The sequence below is a fragment of the Strix aluco genome, chromosome 29, assembly GCF_031877795.1.
Source record: "Strix aluco isolate bStrAlu1 chromosome 29, bStrAlu1.hap1, whole genome shotgun sequence".
Classification (NCBI taxonomy): Eukaryota; Metazoa; Chordata; class Aves; order Strigiformes; family Strigidae; genus Strix; species Strix aluco.
Genome location: NC_133959.1, coordinates 4,614,611 through 4,631,176, shown reverse-complemented (window position 1 = coordinate 4,631,176; position 16,566 = coordinate 4,614,611). Strand labels below are relative to the sequence as shown.

The 16,566-nt window shown below is 41.0% G+C and overlaps 1 protein-coding gene across 11 annotated transcripts in view; it reads left to right on the top strand.

Moving 5' to 3' along the window:
- The window catches only part of DOT1L (DOT1 like histone lysine methyltransferase), a 78,254-nt gene that overhangs the window by 20,594 nt on the left and 41,094 nt on the right, over positions 1–16,566 (top strand). For all 11 annotated transcript variants that reach the window (XR_012621120.1, XM_074808900.1, XM_074808898.1 and 8 more), the window contains exons 4-7: positions 1,992–2,055; positions 3,642–3,870; positions 7,233–7,327; positions 9,967–10,029. Coding sequence is in view for 10 of the 11 variants with exons in the window: in XM_074808900.1 (XP_074665001.1) it covers positions 1,992–2,055; positions 3,642–3,870; positions 7,233–7,327; positions 9,967–10,029 (451 nt within the window). In the remaining variant the exon portion in view is untranslated. The remainder of the gene's footprint in view (positions 1–1,991; positions 2,056–3,641; positions 3,871–7,232; positions 7,328–9,966; positions 10,030–16,566) is intronic.

Here is a 16,566-nt window from a genome sequence, read left to right as displayed (position 1 = left end):
CTGGTGTACGTTGGAATTACTCACTTCAAAACAATGATTGGTATCTGCGCTGTTGGACTGTGTCCAGTGTTAGGAATCTGAATGGCACAGAGGTTTCTACTTTTGTAGTAACTAAGAATTCCTGTTTAGAAGGTGACATGCCAGAGCTGTCTGTCAGCGCCGTGTCCTCCGCCTGCCGTGACCGTGGGAGGTTAGCCTTCCCCGTCCCTCCTCTGGGTAGGGTTCAGTGCAAGTGGCATGCTAAATTAAAAGGCAAACTATTCTTACTGCTCTTCAGGGCAGTTAGAAGTCATTTTAAGATGCTTCTAGTTACATGTGAATACCTATTTCACAAACAGCTTTAAATGGATGTATAGTATGTGGCATTCACCTTGAGGCTGGGAGAGGCAGATTCTGACCTGCCACCCTTATATCTGCGGAGAGGTCTGAGCTTCTGCGTATTGACTTGACTGTACTTAGATTGGAAGGAGAGATGACCCTCGAGCTGCAGCTTACAAAAACCTCCTTAGTTGCTTTCATGGGAAAGACTGAATTTGTTCAAGTCCACAGCAAGACTAAACTTTTAGAATGAGGTTTACAGATGGAACTGCATCGCTCTAGTTAATCACTGGCTGTTGTCCTGAGCACCAGTTACTTGTATCATGATCTGCTTAAGGTATTGCTTCCTCTTCTCTTAATGTTGTTTTAATTGTTTCATTGCAAGACTTGTAAGTCCTTCTCTTACTCCTGAAAAATTCAAAAGGATGAATCAGGGTTGAGCATACCTTTTCATCAAATCCATTAACTTGGATTTGTGGATTACTCACAGCGACTGCAATGCTGTAACTTTTGTAGTTCTGGCATCCTCACTGGGCATGTTTAACTGGGTAGCATCGGTGTGGTTGGCAGCAGTACCAAATAAGAGAAACCTGTCTATTCCCAGAAGTCATACCCCACTTACCTTCCTGTGGCTTTTCAGGGAAATCATAAACCTGTAATTTTGGTAGTGATTTAATCTTTTTATTTCCTTTGAAAAAATTAGTCAGAAAAATTAGTTGTAGCAGATAGACTGACACATGGATGTGAATGAAAAACAGCGGATTATAGAAACGCATGCGCTGTGCAGAGAAAGACCCATTTCAGCCTCTTGCTTTGTCTTAATGTGGAATTAAACACGGGCAGTTGAAAGCTTGACGTGGAAGTCAGCAGTACTCCTCGGAGGTGTCCGAGCCAGCGTAGTTGTAATGAGGATCACAAGAGACTGAAGAGCCGCTTCCTTCTGATGTCCCCTGGTCCCCCCCTGATTTGGGGGTGGCTGTGATTTAATTATATTACTCCTGTAATTCCTTGGATTGTTTTTTTTGCTGCTGCTTTGTGGGTCTGATTACATAATGAATGATGTTCCTAGTAATATCTTTTCTTCCCTGGCCTGAGATGAATTTATTTAATCCTCTCAGCTTCTGTCATTAAGGCATCTGCCTCAATTGATGTAATCCCAACCGACCCATGAAGCAGTTGGTATGCTTTTCTGATGGGTGAAATTTTCGATTGTGTCCTGGGTCTGTCTGCATTTTCAGTTCCAGAGTTAATTTCTAGAAAAATATCTACTTGTCTCGGGACTGATTATCATGGAGAGATGATGGAACAAAGCAGAAAAATTTACAGATGACTTAAATTTCTGTGCAGCTGAGAATATGGAAAAGAATTAATGGACTATGAGAATACAAAACTTTCTAATAAATCATACTTTGAGTTCAGTCCTTTCTCCATTAATTAAAGAAACTAACATTATTTGTCATGTACTCCTGGTCTACTGGGGAATCTTTTTAAAGGAAACTGTACACAAAGTCCTGAAGCCGGGTATGTAATTACATGTTTTACAAGAAACAAACCCTAAATAGCCACCTACTTACAGTATGTATGATGACAAAAAAGCACAAGGTTGTACCTTCAAACCTGCCTTTTAGAACTTTCTTTTTTAAACTGACCCTGCGCTCTTTCTCCCCACGTAGCTTTGAAAGCATGCAGAGGCTTTGTGACAAGTACAACCGAGCCATTGATAGCATTCATCAGTTGGTATGTATTTACCTTTGTTACACGCTGTCGTGTTTAGCTAGCTGGTTTGAGTTCACGTGTAGTGAATAATATCCAGAAAGCAGCGACTAACTGGAGCGCTAGCTTGTATGTGTTAGTCTAGTTGCATCGCCGGTATTCAGCACTTCCATTCTTTTGGGGACTGAAGTCTGATATTAAACTTCATTTTCTTGATCACACCTGGGCAGTTAAGCAGTTACTATTGGAGGGACATTCTTATAGTAAGAAAAGAAAAAATTTTTTTTTCCCAAACTGCAGATTTGTAAACTATTACTCTTTAGTGTGCACTTCTGGCACCGTTATTTTGGCACTTTGACATAGCGAAGTTATCTTTAGGGGGAAGAAAAGATTTCTCTGCATTTAGCATGTAGATGTTTCACAGGGATTCATCGTATAGATTTACTTCCGCATGGGGACATCTGTGGCTTATGGGTACTTAAATAATCCATATGAACTCTCCTGTGTACTGTGGAAGTGATCCATGGCTTAGGAATTTCCTTGCTTGCCACTCAGCTGCTCTGTTCTGTGGGATCACTCTGGCAAAACTAGAATGTTATCTCTTTTCAGCCCAATTTAACAAGCTTTTTGGTTTTCTTACCCCTATAAAAGGTTGAACTGGAACAAGCGAAACATGAACAATGAATTAATGTTACTATTCTGTTTAATTTTGAAATATAGATGGATTTTTTTCTCTGCTGTGCTTGTGGGAATTATTTGAAGTGTGCAGTATTATGGCAACAAGATTTTTTTTTTCCAGACTTTCCTTCACTTTGTGGGCCTACAGCTCCCTAAAACTTGTGGGTTTTTGGATTCAGGCATCTTCATGTGTGTGTTAGTTAATAGCTAAAAATTTGAAGCTATTCTGCATTTGCAGTTGCTGTTTGGCTGTTTGAAATGACAGACCTGAGTGGTTTCATCTTCTTGCCATCTGAGTCTCAGAGGAATGTTCAGGAGGGATCCTGGAGTCTTTTTTTTTTTTTTTGCTTGTTTTTCCTTATCAAAGGGAGAGGTAAACATTTTTGAAACTTAACAACTTTTATGTTTAGGACAGATTTTTTTCTGAAGAAGAAAGGAAGCTTGATTTCCATCTCTTTCCTGCCACTCCCTGTTTGAGTACATATGATCCCTCCCATCCTAGAGTTCCTGAAAGAAAAACGAAACTCCTCTTAGGTTGACAGTACAGTTACATCAGTTCAGTGGTGATCAGTAAATAAAAAATGAGTGAATAAACTTTTACACGTACTCCAACTATATTCAGTGTAAAGCTTTGCATTGCCTATTGATTTTTACATCTCTTTAATTTCCCTTTTACCACCTATTTCCAGCGGGCATATTTGAAATTACCCATTAGTTGAGATGAGACAAAGTATAGAGCAATCGGTGTTGCGTAATTTCTTTAGTATCGTTCACAGTTTTTATCTTTAGAGAGCACTGGCAGACCAGCTTGTGAGAGAGGGGATGGGAGAGAATTTCTCTCATTTCTGTGTTATGCCAATCCAGCCTTGTTTTGGTGACGTTTACTTGTCTTCACGTTGGGTTCATCTCTTCTTCTTGCCCTTTACCTTTAGTGGAAGGGAACCACCCAACCGATGAAACTGAACACTCGTCCCTCCAACGGGCTCCTCCGGCACATCCTGCAGCAAGTGTACAACCACTCGGTGACTGATCCAGAGAAACTTAACAACTATGAGCCCTTTTCCCCAGAGGTTTACGGAGAAACTTCCTTTGATTTAGTGGCCCAAATGATAGATGAAATAAAAATGACGGAGGATGATTTATTTGTTGACTTGGGTAGTGGTAAGTGACCAATAACTTAAGTGGGTTTTCTTTTTCTCTTTTTGCTTGCTGTTTTTTCCTTTCTTTAAAAAAAGAAAGTGAAATTCACATTTGGAAAGGAAACCAGGACTAAGGATTTTGTTACAGGATTAAGCACCTTTTCTAGATAATCCCCAATGATGCTCCTGCTTTTTATGACAAGATTAAACAGACCAAACAGACATCTCAGACGTTCTTCCCTGTGGTGTTAGTGAAATGTCGGCCTACAAATGCAATAAACCCTTGTTGCAGAAAACTCTGGGTTTCTGTTGCTATCGGTGGATACACTTACAAAGAAGAAACAATATTAAAAATGATGCTTGAAAGAAAACCATAGCAGTTCCATTTATAAGGATTCATCTGTTTTCAGTGGATTCAGTTTATGCCCTCCATATCTGAAAATGTGACGTCTTGACCCTTCCCATGGCAGTGTGAAACATTTGGTGTGAAATCTGGAAAATTAAGCACTCTTTTTTTTCCTTGACATACTTTTCAGTGTGTCAAAGAAGGGTTTATAGTTAGCTTTAACAGCTGCTTTGTGAGACCCCACAAAATCTAGCTTACAATCTACAACTGCATCTTGTGAACAGGTTAGAGTTTTAAAAGGAAATGGATGTTTCTAGTTGGTAAAGAAATCGGACATGACTCAAACACATGTGGAAGTGATATACTGAGTAAGAAGATGGGTGTTCTTCTTTTTGTTGCTAAAATCTGGTTCAGAGCAGGAAAGGAGTAGTAAGAATTTCCCCTTTTACTGGATAGGTTGTAAAGTTTTAAATGAAGTATGTTTCTATTTTGTTGGTGGTATGATACAGGACTTCTGGGGAAAAAGATTTAAAAATACATTCTGTTGTTAAAAAACAAATATATTTTAAAATTAAATACAGCAGGACTGCCATTCCCTCCCAAAACTTAATACCTCTCCAGTCAGGGATCTTTAGTGATTTTTTTTTTTTTTCCTATGGTTTTTTTTTTAACCCCTTTCTTCCCTCAGTGGGACTTATGTGTGAAATGTCCTGTTTCAATGACTTATGTTCAGATGAGACATTTAGAAAGCCATTAGATCTGACAAACTATTTTCCATCTGGAAGAAAAAAATTGCCATAGATGCTCACGATTGTTTGTTCAGGAAGGCAAAGGAAGATCATATCTGAAGTCCTGTAGTGCTGCTGATTATATAGTAAGCTCAAATGTTAGATACTTTTACCTGCTCTCATCAGAAATAATATCGGGTATTTATTGCTAACCTCCCCACTTTAATCTTGGAGGTTGACCAACAGTATAAAAATTCAGAGTCTAAAAGCCTGTATGAAAGGGATGGTTTAAATTCAGAAGCCTTTGGCTTTTAATGTTTGGAGCACTGAAACAAAACCAGAACATAGTTGTTAAGTTTGTAGTGAAGGAGTGAACTTTTCGTAAATTGTAATCAATGCAGTATTGAGCGCAGTGCAAATGAAAACACTGTCATAGCATATTATTTCTATCAGTAGATTTAATGCTGTTCCAATAACTACACGCATACAGCAGTGCCTGAACAGCAGGGCTAAACCCCCACCAGGATGCTGTGGCTGTTCTTGTTAGCTTTGTGTGTGATGCCAGGAGTATGTGGCTCCTTGCAGGAGGAATTTATGGAGGTATGCATCATCATTAGGAGAACTGAAGTTACAATACAGTTAAGTTCTCGCAAAAAGAAAAGCCAAAGAAAGACGAGATTGATAACTTCTTATGCCGTATCATGTGATATCTGACAATGCAGGCTGTTCTTGCTCTTCATAAATAAGAAACAGCGAAACAGTTCTGCCTCAGATCTTTGATTGTCCATGATTTCCCCCCTGCAGAAATTTGTACGTCCATATTTGCATGTGTATAAAATATGCATGTGTATGCAAAATGGGAATTGGCAAAAAAACCCCCAAAACAACCAAAAAAACCCCAACAACAAAACCCCCTGTCAGCACTACAGTTCTCATTGTGCCAGACAACATTATAGTGGTAATGGTTTAAATGCAGGAGTTCCACCCCTTCAATTACCAGTGCCGCTTCCTGCCGGCAGCCAATGAAATGGAAAACAGCAATATGTTTTCTGTGCAAATGGGCTATCCTCTTAGATTCACCCTTGTTTCCCATGTGGTCATCTGCAGAATGATTAAGTGCACGGGTGAGACAAGAATGCATTTTGTGTTAGTCATAGACAAGAAGTGATGCATCAATTGATGAATATTGGATGTTTTAAGTAAATCTTAAGTGACTGCTTTAATGAACGTGGAATGACATTACTTTAGTGTCTGCAAAATGTGGGTTGCTCATACAGAGAGAAATCTAGTGAATATTTTTTTTCTTTTTTTAATGTAAGCTGGGGTGGGGGAGAGGGAATGTGTCCAGGCAAGGTGTAGAAATGGCAGCTAATTACTGCTGGCAGCATCTAATGCAAGTGGAATTTGGAGTGATGGGAAGTTCATGCATTTTTAAGTAATACTTAGTCTTGCCAGTATAATGGTTGCTTCTGAAATTGAGTGTCGAACCCTATAATATTAGTATTATAAAAGTAGTATTCTAAACTATCTCAACTATAAATAAGCTTTACATGTTCTCAGACTTTGTGCTGCATTTCATAGTGAAAATCAGCATAAATATTGCTGGACTATGACAAATCTTTAAATGAATGGCACAGGTATGTGACCAACAAGGATTTGTTTTGGGATGTGGTAGAGTTTGTCTAACGGTTTGTTTCATTACTTAAATAGTGAATTACGATGTAAAACCTGTAGATTTGATGAAATGCATATAGAATTTATGGACAAAAAAATTAGAATGCAGCTCTTCTGAAACCTGTGTGAATTTGTAAAAACAACCCTGTAATATTGAATAAAAGTAGCCATTAATAATTATCAATACAAAAATTATCAATACAAACATCACTGTAAATATTGTAGTCTTATGCTATTATCATAAAAAGCGCTCGATATGTTGAAAAATGTAAACATCAGAACTCCAGTGCTAGAAATTCTTTTCCGTAAGATAGCTGAAATTCCACTGCTTACTTTCCAGTTAGGATGTAAACCCTTTTTACTGAAAACCAGGTTCTTAGTATTTCACATCTTGTAGGGAAATGGGACTTACTTTAGTAATGGGCGTTGCCTTGAATTCTGCTTTTCAGTTGAGAGGTCGGCAGAGTTCGTATGGGAACTGTCAGACACAACTGGGAGTTGAAACTGTAGCCTGAAGCCTGGTCCCACAGATCACCTGCATTTTTCCTGTTGGCCTTTGCTCTGAAAGCTCTTATCTCCCCTTGCAGTGGTTTTCTACTGAAACTTGTTCTCAGGTTTGTTTTTGCTTTCCTGCAGGTGTGGGTCAGGTGGTGCTTCAAGTGGCTGCAGCCACAAACTGCAAACATCACTATGGTGTGGAGAAAGCTGATATTCCAGCCAAATATGCTGAGGTGAGTGGTTTTGAAGCGAGTTGTGTGTATATGTCTCACTTGAGGGCTAACTCAGTGGTTCAGGATTACTGTTAAGTGCTGTGCAGGAAGAAAAGCAGAGTTTCAGTCCTCGTTGCTGTTGCTTCTCAGGTCAGTAAGGCCTGGAGCACAGCAGGCTTGGGGAAAGAAGTGTACCTCTAGTAGTTTGCTAGCAGTGCTTGTGGAGTGAACAGAAGGAGCATTCTCATGTGTCTGGAGTGACTTCAGGACCAGGAGATGTAAAGCTGTTTGAACAGCAGTGCTGTAGAACCTATTTAAAAGGAAGTGCAGTGTAAGCTTCACCTAAACACAGTCATTCTGTGTCTAATACAGGGCTTCCAGAGAGCACAGCATTAAGCAAATCTAGGAATGAATTCAAGAACAAGTAGTTCTTAAAGGTTTTAAAGGCTATGTTTCTGCTTATGGTAGTGATGCACCTTTTTGGTGTCCTAAAGCTGTAGTTCAGCTTAGTTATTAAACTCTTGTAGGCTAATTGATGGAGCCTGTGTTGGGTATCTGGTTAATAACTGCTTAGTAGGCACCTAAATGAGGTCTTATTATAAGAAAGCCATAATGTGTAGTCAGGCGTGCAGTTTTCTTTACACTTCTTCTAATTCTGTGCCAATGGGGGCACACAATCAGTTCCAAGGCAAACCTAGAAGGCAAATGAGCTACAAGCAAACAATAAAGGTTAGTCATGCCTTACCATAAGAAGTTTACTTTCTTCAGTAGACTGAACAGAAACTTATCCCTCCATGTCGTTAAAACAAGCTGACTCAGTCTGTACAGGCTAGAAAATTATAACTTATGAAGGCAGGGGGAAAAAAAAAAAAAATAATCCTTGATCCTCCTTTTCAGTGGTGTGGGCAAAAATGCATAAACACAGTGGTGAAGAGGATCAGACAAGGATCTAAAAATCCATTTTGTTTCCCCTGCCATGACCCAGTGGAAATTTCCAACTGGAGTGCTCTTCACAGTCCCTCTGCGTGAGCGTTCTGGTTTCATTGGGGAGTCACTTGCAAGGCCTGGACTCCTGTCTGTGTTTACTAGTAAACTTAAAGATCAGTGTTAAAGAGGGAAAGTTAAATTCTCACTTTCACTAATACCCCTTCATGTCATTGTGCAAACAGACTTCAGTGAAAAGGGTTAGCAAACAAAAAAATTACCCACAAGTTGAACATTGGGAGTATTAACTCATGGGGTACCTTCAGTTTCAGAAGCACACCAGTTCATACTGGTTACTGGATGAACAAAATACACAGCGTTATTCTTCTGGTTACAGACAATGTCCTGTCAGATTTAACAACAAAACAGCTGCTGCAGAGTCAGAATGTGTGAAGCTGCCTGTGTACAGCTAATCTGCCTTGTGCTGTGTGTAATGAACCAGTTTTCCTCCCCATCTCTGACAAACATTTGTGGAAGGGTTTGGATTAAGTTTCTAGTTAAGATTGGCTGTGGCAACACATCTCTGGTTACTATGATAATTAATGCAGATGACTTTGAAAAGCTCCAGCTAAAGAGGAGGAATGTTATGGATTTGTTTTTGTGGAGCTGTCTTAAAAAAATTAAAATGTAAGTTCATCCAGCATATGAAAATACTGAAGATTTTTGTGAGTTATCCTACTAAGCTTTGGAGTGCTTCTGAAATGTAAAGAATTTTAAAACACATCTGTCAACACACACTGTTTTATTGACCTGCTGGTGGAGGTATCCACCATCTCAAAGTTGTTAGTGGAGCCAGAGTTCCTGCTGTGCTTCTCTCCCTTATCTCCTGTCCCTGTTAACTCCAAATTTGGAGTCAAATCCTAAAGATCAGGAGTTTTTTTTCAGTCTTCCAAGACACTTGAGATTCATTTTCAAATGGGTTGTATAAGGGTAACTGCCCCTCTAAAGTAATGACCTGTGCTGCATATTGTCAATTTATATAGATGGGGATGAGATTTTGTAAATGTGGAGATGCATATTTGTAAGGCACCAAGCTATCTTGATGTACGGGCTTTTTGGTTCATTTCTCCTATATTTGGGCAATGGAAAACTGGTGCCAGCTACCTGGTTGGGTGGCAGCAGCCTTCCATCCTCTGGAGCCCTAGTCTGTGTAGCTGTAGTTTGAAGCGTTCTTTCTGGTCTGACAGGTGCGATGCTCCTTCTGTTTGCTGTTGTAGTGCTTTGCATGCTGCTTTCTGCTTTCTCATTCACCCTAGCAGACCTGTCTTTATCCTGTTTGTTCCTCTCCTATCTGGGCTTGGGCTGCACTCAGTGCCTCCTACTTGCTGGGGGATTATGTACCACAACACAGTAGCTACTTAAGGTTGCACCGTTTTTAGTTCTGAGCTGTGTTACCTCAGATTGCCTTGCTTATAAGATGTAACTTTGATGAAAAAGGGGGAGAGAAGATGATGTCAGCTTTGACTTGGCCCTGATGAAGAAAAGGTTTTTTTAAGGAAACTAAACTATAGTGTTGTTTGTCTGCCTGTTGTTTGAGTGTTAATGGCAAAAAAACCCCAAATCAAAAACTCTTGGGGGTCAGTGAACACTGTCAGAGCTGCATCTCCTCTTACTGCTATGTAACTGGTAACATGAGATGTCCTAATAGGTGGTTTTGTTTTTCCTCTCTCTTCTAGACGATGGACAGAGAGTTCAGAAAGTGGATGAAATGGTATGGGAAAAAACATGCAGAATACACAGTGAGTGAAATTCAGCTGAAAAACTTTGTGATCCATGCTGATGTGCAGAATTTGCAAAGTCCTCTTCAGCCTTTCACCAGCCGAGCAGCAGTATGAGTCATATCTGCTTCCTGGCTTTTATCTTGGTCCCGAGGATGGTGTTCTCCAAGGCATCCTCCCAGGCCTCTTCTCTTTGTCTTGCTTGACATGTGGTATGGTGTTATTGGGAACACTTTCAGGTCTTTTCAGAAGCTCTTGGAAGATTTATTCTTCTAAAATGTTGTTGTTTTAACTGGGGCTGCCATGTGTTTTCTGTTTGTATTAAATATTTTACTTTTTTTTTTCCTTTCCCTCCCCCCTCTCTCTATGGTGTGGGGGTTTTGCTGGGTAGATATTGAAAATGGCAGCTCCTCCTTGAGTTTCTGAAATCTCCTGCTTGAAACAAAAGCTGAATCTTTGGTTCTGCAGGCAGGTGAAGGTGTGGTCCCCTGGGAGAGGTGGTGGAGGGGATGGGATGGCGGGGGTTTCAGCACTGGGGAGCCTGGGGTTTGAAGTTCTGGATGAATGCCAGCACTGTGAGATCAGAGCAGAAAACTCTAGGACCAATTAACAGGATAGAAGGTTTGTAGTTGGAGGTAAGGGGTGGGTTGTGGGCTCAGGAAGGATGGGGAGTTCTGGTTTGGAAAGGATTGGAATTAGATCCTCTGAGGGTGGAGCTAGAGCAGGAGGGGTAAATGGGTGGTCGCAGGGCATCTCTCTACCTGGGGCTAGGGACACATGTTCAAGTAGCTTTCCCCTTCCTCCAAATGTTACTTAACCATTGTGGATGTGTTTTCCACTCTGTAATGATAGTGTGAAGCATGTGCAGAGTCTTGTGTCATTCCTTCCTCCTTTCCTTTTCTCCCCTTTCTTAAATGTCATTAAGAAAATCTGCTCCCTAGTTAATCACTTTCCAGTGAGGAAATGTATGTAATCATAGTGCAACAGGAACTCACGGGCACTTTTGAAAATACATCTGTTTATGCTTCTCCTACCACTTTCCTATGGTCAAGGAAGAGGCTGGATGGATCAGGGTTGTTCCCTAATTGCCCGGAGAAGTTGGGTCACTCTTTCCTGCTCAGAAGTTGCAGTTAGCCATGTGTACCGCAGTTGAAGTGCGAGCAAGTGTTTGGGGAACTACTTCTTCATTTTCCTTTTGTGCCGAGCCATTATCGCTGTGATACTGGAATGGTTTGAACCACATGGCTTGCAGCGTTCCAGCAGTGCGGGATCAAATGGCAGGTCGTAGATGGCCAGCCTTTATTTCCCAATTTTTTGTGTCTGCTGGGATTCCTGGTGCTCTTTAGAGGGCTTATCTTGTAAGGAAGGATGCTACAGCTCTCCCTTCGGGAAGCAGGCTGGAGAAGGTGATAGTGCCACCTGCCTCTGTGCACTTTCTTCCTGAAACGCCTTTACTGTGTAGCGTGATTTTCTTCAGAGGGATGCTGGGCCTGCTGTGGGACTAGTTTGTAGCAGGATTGATATCAGGCTGCTAACTCTTTCCTGCTGTGGAAACACTGTGAATGCTTTACTTTTCATGAAGTGGCCATATGGCATTTTTCCATTGTGTCACCCAGCTGGCATTACATGAAAGGAATTGTTACTGAAGATACTCTGCTTATGAGCTGTGTAATTTAAAGAATAGGATAGGAACTTGGACTAAAATATTGAAAGCATATTGATTGCCGTAGGCAGCGAGCATTTCCATATTGTGCATTCCAAGTGACAGAGTCTGGTACTATATTGAAACAAAGCTACTTATTTTTTGCTAGGTTCTTTGGCTTTTATACCTCTTGTTTTCTGAAAAGTGTTCAGAGTAAAATCTCTCTTGAGTATGCAGTCTGCTTTTCTGGGAAGAGTTGAACGCTTGCAGCGCTTCTTGTCTTAAGGAAAGTTGGTTTCCTATCACCTTGTTGTAGTGATTCTTGAAGATAGATTTTGGTCTTTTACAGGTAGACACACAGGGTAGATTTTATTTCGTTTTTATCGCTTCATCAAACATCCTAGGCTTACATTTGCATTTTTTTTTCCCAAACAGTATACTTTCTTTAGTTAAGTCCTTAGCATCTTCTATAGGTGACTGTTGTTAAACAGAGAGCAAACTTGTCTCACAATGCAGCTAGAAGACACTGGAAGGCACAGACTTAAAAGCTTCTGATCTTCATCTTTCTGGAAAACAACTTTGTCCCTGCAAAATGCTTAGTGGGGTTCCCAAAATTCCAAATGTTAGAGGCAAAATAAGCACAAATTGAAAGTCTGTCATCAGCAGAGCTTAACTTGTGATTTCCACTCTAATGTTTTAGGCAGTCATATGAAAAATAAATATGTTGAGAAGAATAAAGTGTTGGAGGAGGGAAGCTTGGTAGAAGTTCAGTGGGAAGAAGTCTCAGATCCCACCTGCAGCTTTAAATAATGTGGACAGTGGTTTTGACTTCATGCACCTCACAGCTGCCTTGCTGTAAAAGTATAAATTGTGGTACATAAGGCAGCAATAAATCCTGGAGTTGGGCCTGCAGGGTTGGCTTTTTTCTTTTTTAACAGCCAAGAGTCTAGTACGACTATAGGTTTCCAATACAAATGGACTTTGATTTCTCACTGAAAAGTGATCTGCTGCTTGTCAAGTCTTGTCTTTTAGCCAGCACTGTTTTGGCGAGGCTACAGGTGATCGCCCTTACCAGCTCTGCAGCCATCAGATTCACTTCCTCGCCTTCCCCACTGGAATATTCTTGTTACTGGAAGTTCTGAGCTTGGACACGTGAATTCTGATGGGCAAGGTCTAGTGCCAACATTTACAATAAGCCCTTATTGCCCGGGTATATTTCCATTCTGTTTGGTCCCAGTAGAAAAAAGTCCCTTTTGACAAATGGTTCCATAACAAATACACAGTCATGCATATGCAGATCTTGTCAGTAAAACAGAATGTGTGTGTAGTCACTTTCAGATGATAATTGCTTGTTAAACTTCTCCAGGAGCCAGTGGCAAAGTGTCCTGAGGCATGTTGTATGCCTGAGGCTTCTACAGCTGCTAGTAATGGGTCAACACTGCAGCTTTGGAGTGGGAAGATGCATTTGGAGTGTGAGAGGAGTGGGAGAAAGGTTGCTCATCGTAGGTTGGCTTGTAAGTCTCTTGATCTCCAGCTATTGTAGGTAATCGTATCTCATAATCCTGTTAAATACACTGAGTTTCATTTTAAACGATGAGCTGTTCAATCTCATGATTCTAATTGGAAAAAAAAAATCACAAGAGTAACACTTTCTGATAAGAATCTTAGTTTTTGCATCCAACTGATACGTTTCATCTTGCTATAAATATTTACATCCCTGTGCTATGGTTGTATGGTGGTTGATATCTAATTCCTGATCAGTTAGGGATAATCATATTCTTTGCTAGTCTTCTCTTTTGCATTTGGAGGGAATGCATTATATTTCTAGGGCTTTCCATCATCAGAAAATGATGCTTCAGCTTTTTGGACTAGAATGTCCCACTTCCAACAGATCTCACTTTGTTTCAACTCCTTTTATTTTCTTGTTTCTCTTCCTGTGGAACTAAGAAGTTTCCAAGATTAGCCTTGCCCCATTCTTTTCAAGAAAACTGTTGTCTGAGGGAAACAGGAGATTTTTCTAAGGTCATTAGGCCTAGATAATTAGAGAGTCTTTCTTGGGGAATTTCTGCACATGTGCAGTCATCAAATTAAAAAGTGGTATTGCAATTAAGAGGCAGATGGGTTTTCATGGTTTCTAACTGTAAATATCCTCATGTGGCCTCAAAATCAGAGCCATCTCCAGGTATCTAGGGCACGATGCTGAGAGTGCCATGTAGCAGAAAGTGCTTAAGTTCTTCCTCGCATACCCTTGAAGAAAGTTTTCAGTGTCCTCGGTGCCTACTACCCGTTGTACTCTTCTGCTAGGGGAAGGTATTCTTCCAGTCATAGCTTAGAGTAGGTCTCTGCAAGTGAAGTTGGCAGTAACTCATTGAACTGCTGCTGAAGACAAGGATTTGGTTTGTTTTCATTTACTCAGGGTTGTTTTAACTTCCCCCGTTCCATAAAGGCTTGTTTTAGCAGTAGGTGGAAATCATCGACAAGTCTTCAAAATAAGTGCAGGAAAACACAGGTCAGCGTTGCTAAAGGCTGAGATTTTGGCTGGATGGACACGCACACTGTCTGCTCAGAGGAAACCCTGGTAGCTTCCAGCTGCTGAAGATGCTCTGTGGTTCAGCCCTGGGGATTAGAGGTGATTTTTGTTGTGCATAAATCAGTGGAAGCCTGGCTTCTGTAAGCTTGCAGGCTTGTCTCTGATGGTGTTTGGGGTGCCCTGTCTGGCTTGTTTTCCTGGCAATCTCTGTTCTGAGCAACAGCAGAGTGATTTGTTTAGGAGCTTCATTCTCTGTAATTGCCTGATACCAGCTGCTGGTTTGTGGGGATAACTGACATCACCTGTACTTAAAAACTTCCATTGCCTAACAGTACACTGCAGCTGAGGAAAGGGCAAGATATCTGTTTGTCCCAGATATTTTTGAATGCCCTATTTCAGCGGGAAACCTGATGTTTTGGTATTTGAAAAGCCCTCCAAATGTCCCCTGTGGCTTTGAAATGATGCCACATTTTGGAGGTTTGGATTCATGCCTCCAGTTATTTTTGAAAAGAACAGGAACCTAAAAATAACCATGTGTACTTTTCCAGGCAGAAATGACTGGTTTTTGTGAGCCAAGTGTTTGCATGGAGGCTGCTGGAATGAGGCATTCTGCGTGTGAATTTATGGCTTTGTGTAGCCGGTCAAACAGAGCGTTACCAGAGAGACTCCCAGCCCAGTGCTGGGGCGAGAACGAAGCCCTCCTCTGCAGCAGAGGGGCTTGACCTTCATAAACTGTTGCTCTGCTACGTGATGAATGCACACCCGCTGGAGTGTACCTCTTGTTGCTTCCCCCGGGTGGTGACCTGCTGGTTTTCTTCGAGTTACAGGAAGAGTTACAGGAATCAGATGCCGTTGAGTGTATTTCTGCAGTCTCTGTAGAGCAAACTTATCTGTTTGAAAAACCTGAATAAAAACCTGTTTTGGCTTCTAAATTTAGAAACAATGCAGGCTGGCAGCTCTCTGAAGCGGATTTCACTGAGCTAATTATCCTTTTAGATAAAGCACGTCTCCTGCATTGTCTAATCAGATGAAAATATCTGCATTACAGATGGTCCCTTCCATTCATTATTCACTAAGGAGATTAAGTTTCGTAGAGAGAGGAGGAGCACGAGGGGGGTGGGGACACTGGTGGGAAGAGATTGAGTGCATCCCCGTAGCTGTCACCGCTGCCACCTTCTCCCTACATGATCGTGATGGACCGTGTTGTTCTGCTGGTTGAGCTACTGCAGCCCTTGGCCAGGAGTTAGCTGGAGTTTCCTTGCCAGTTCTTGTTTCGCTCTCAAAATTATTGTAAACCACAGAGTTGACTGGGATTTTGGGGGGATTTTGTTGGATTCCCTGTGTCAGTTGCTGGGGAAGGCCTGACTTTCCTCCTTTTAGGCCATCATTTATTGATCATTGCTCCCTGAGTACAGTAGGAGAAGAAACTGGTTGTTAGGAGTCCGATAGCTCTTCTGCTCTGGTTTGGATGTAGCAGGCCACTGATCCAGGAATCACTGACTTGCTTCCAGAGGGGAAAAAATAACCAATTTTCTCCCAACCACAGTTGACCATCGGGTTATTTCTGTACTCCAGTATTTTTCCTGGTGAGATTTTTCCCTCAGCTATTGGCTAAGTATGAGCTAGGGTAGCATTACAATACAAAAATAGATGGGTTTAAACAGGGCTGTGGTTCCTTTGAATTGTAACATGCCTATATCTTGCAAAAGTAGACAGAGGATAAAAGTGTTCAGCCTCCATGTGTTATGTCAGGTTAAACATGGAGATTTTGGTTATAACTGCACTTTTCCTAACCACACGGGCGGGACAAACATATAGTGCAAATGGATCCAAATAAAGTATAACAGCCACTTAGGTTAGATTTCAAGACCTTTATATGAAGCTTAGTATTTCAGAGTAGTTTCATGTTACGCTGGTCCTTTGTTCTCTTGTTAGACTATGGCTTTATAGTCATGCTTCCTTATTTTTCAAATGTTTTTCTTTCTCCTGTTAGTGTAGGAAAACCTCATGTAGACATTAGAAACTGTGTGGGGTGGAGGACTGCAATACAGAAGCTGACTTGCAAGAATTGTTGTAAAATAAATATAGTTGCCTTGCGTGTGGGTTTTCTTCTCCTGTGTCTTGGTTACTCAACCATGAAACTATTTACTATTTACTAGAAGAAGAGATAAGACTTGGAGACAAAATTATCTCTTAAAACAATCTAGAGGTGGTCTCTTCACAAATAGGGCATATAGAGCTCCAGAAAAAATGTTTCCATATATGAGGTGAGAAAAACCTCAGCACTCAAGAACTGTTCTGATGTTACATTGAGTTTCTGCTTTAGATTTTGAAAATACCTGGTCGTATGTTACTAGGTTGGATCCCTCTGATTTCAGCCTCCAAC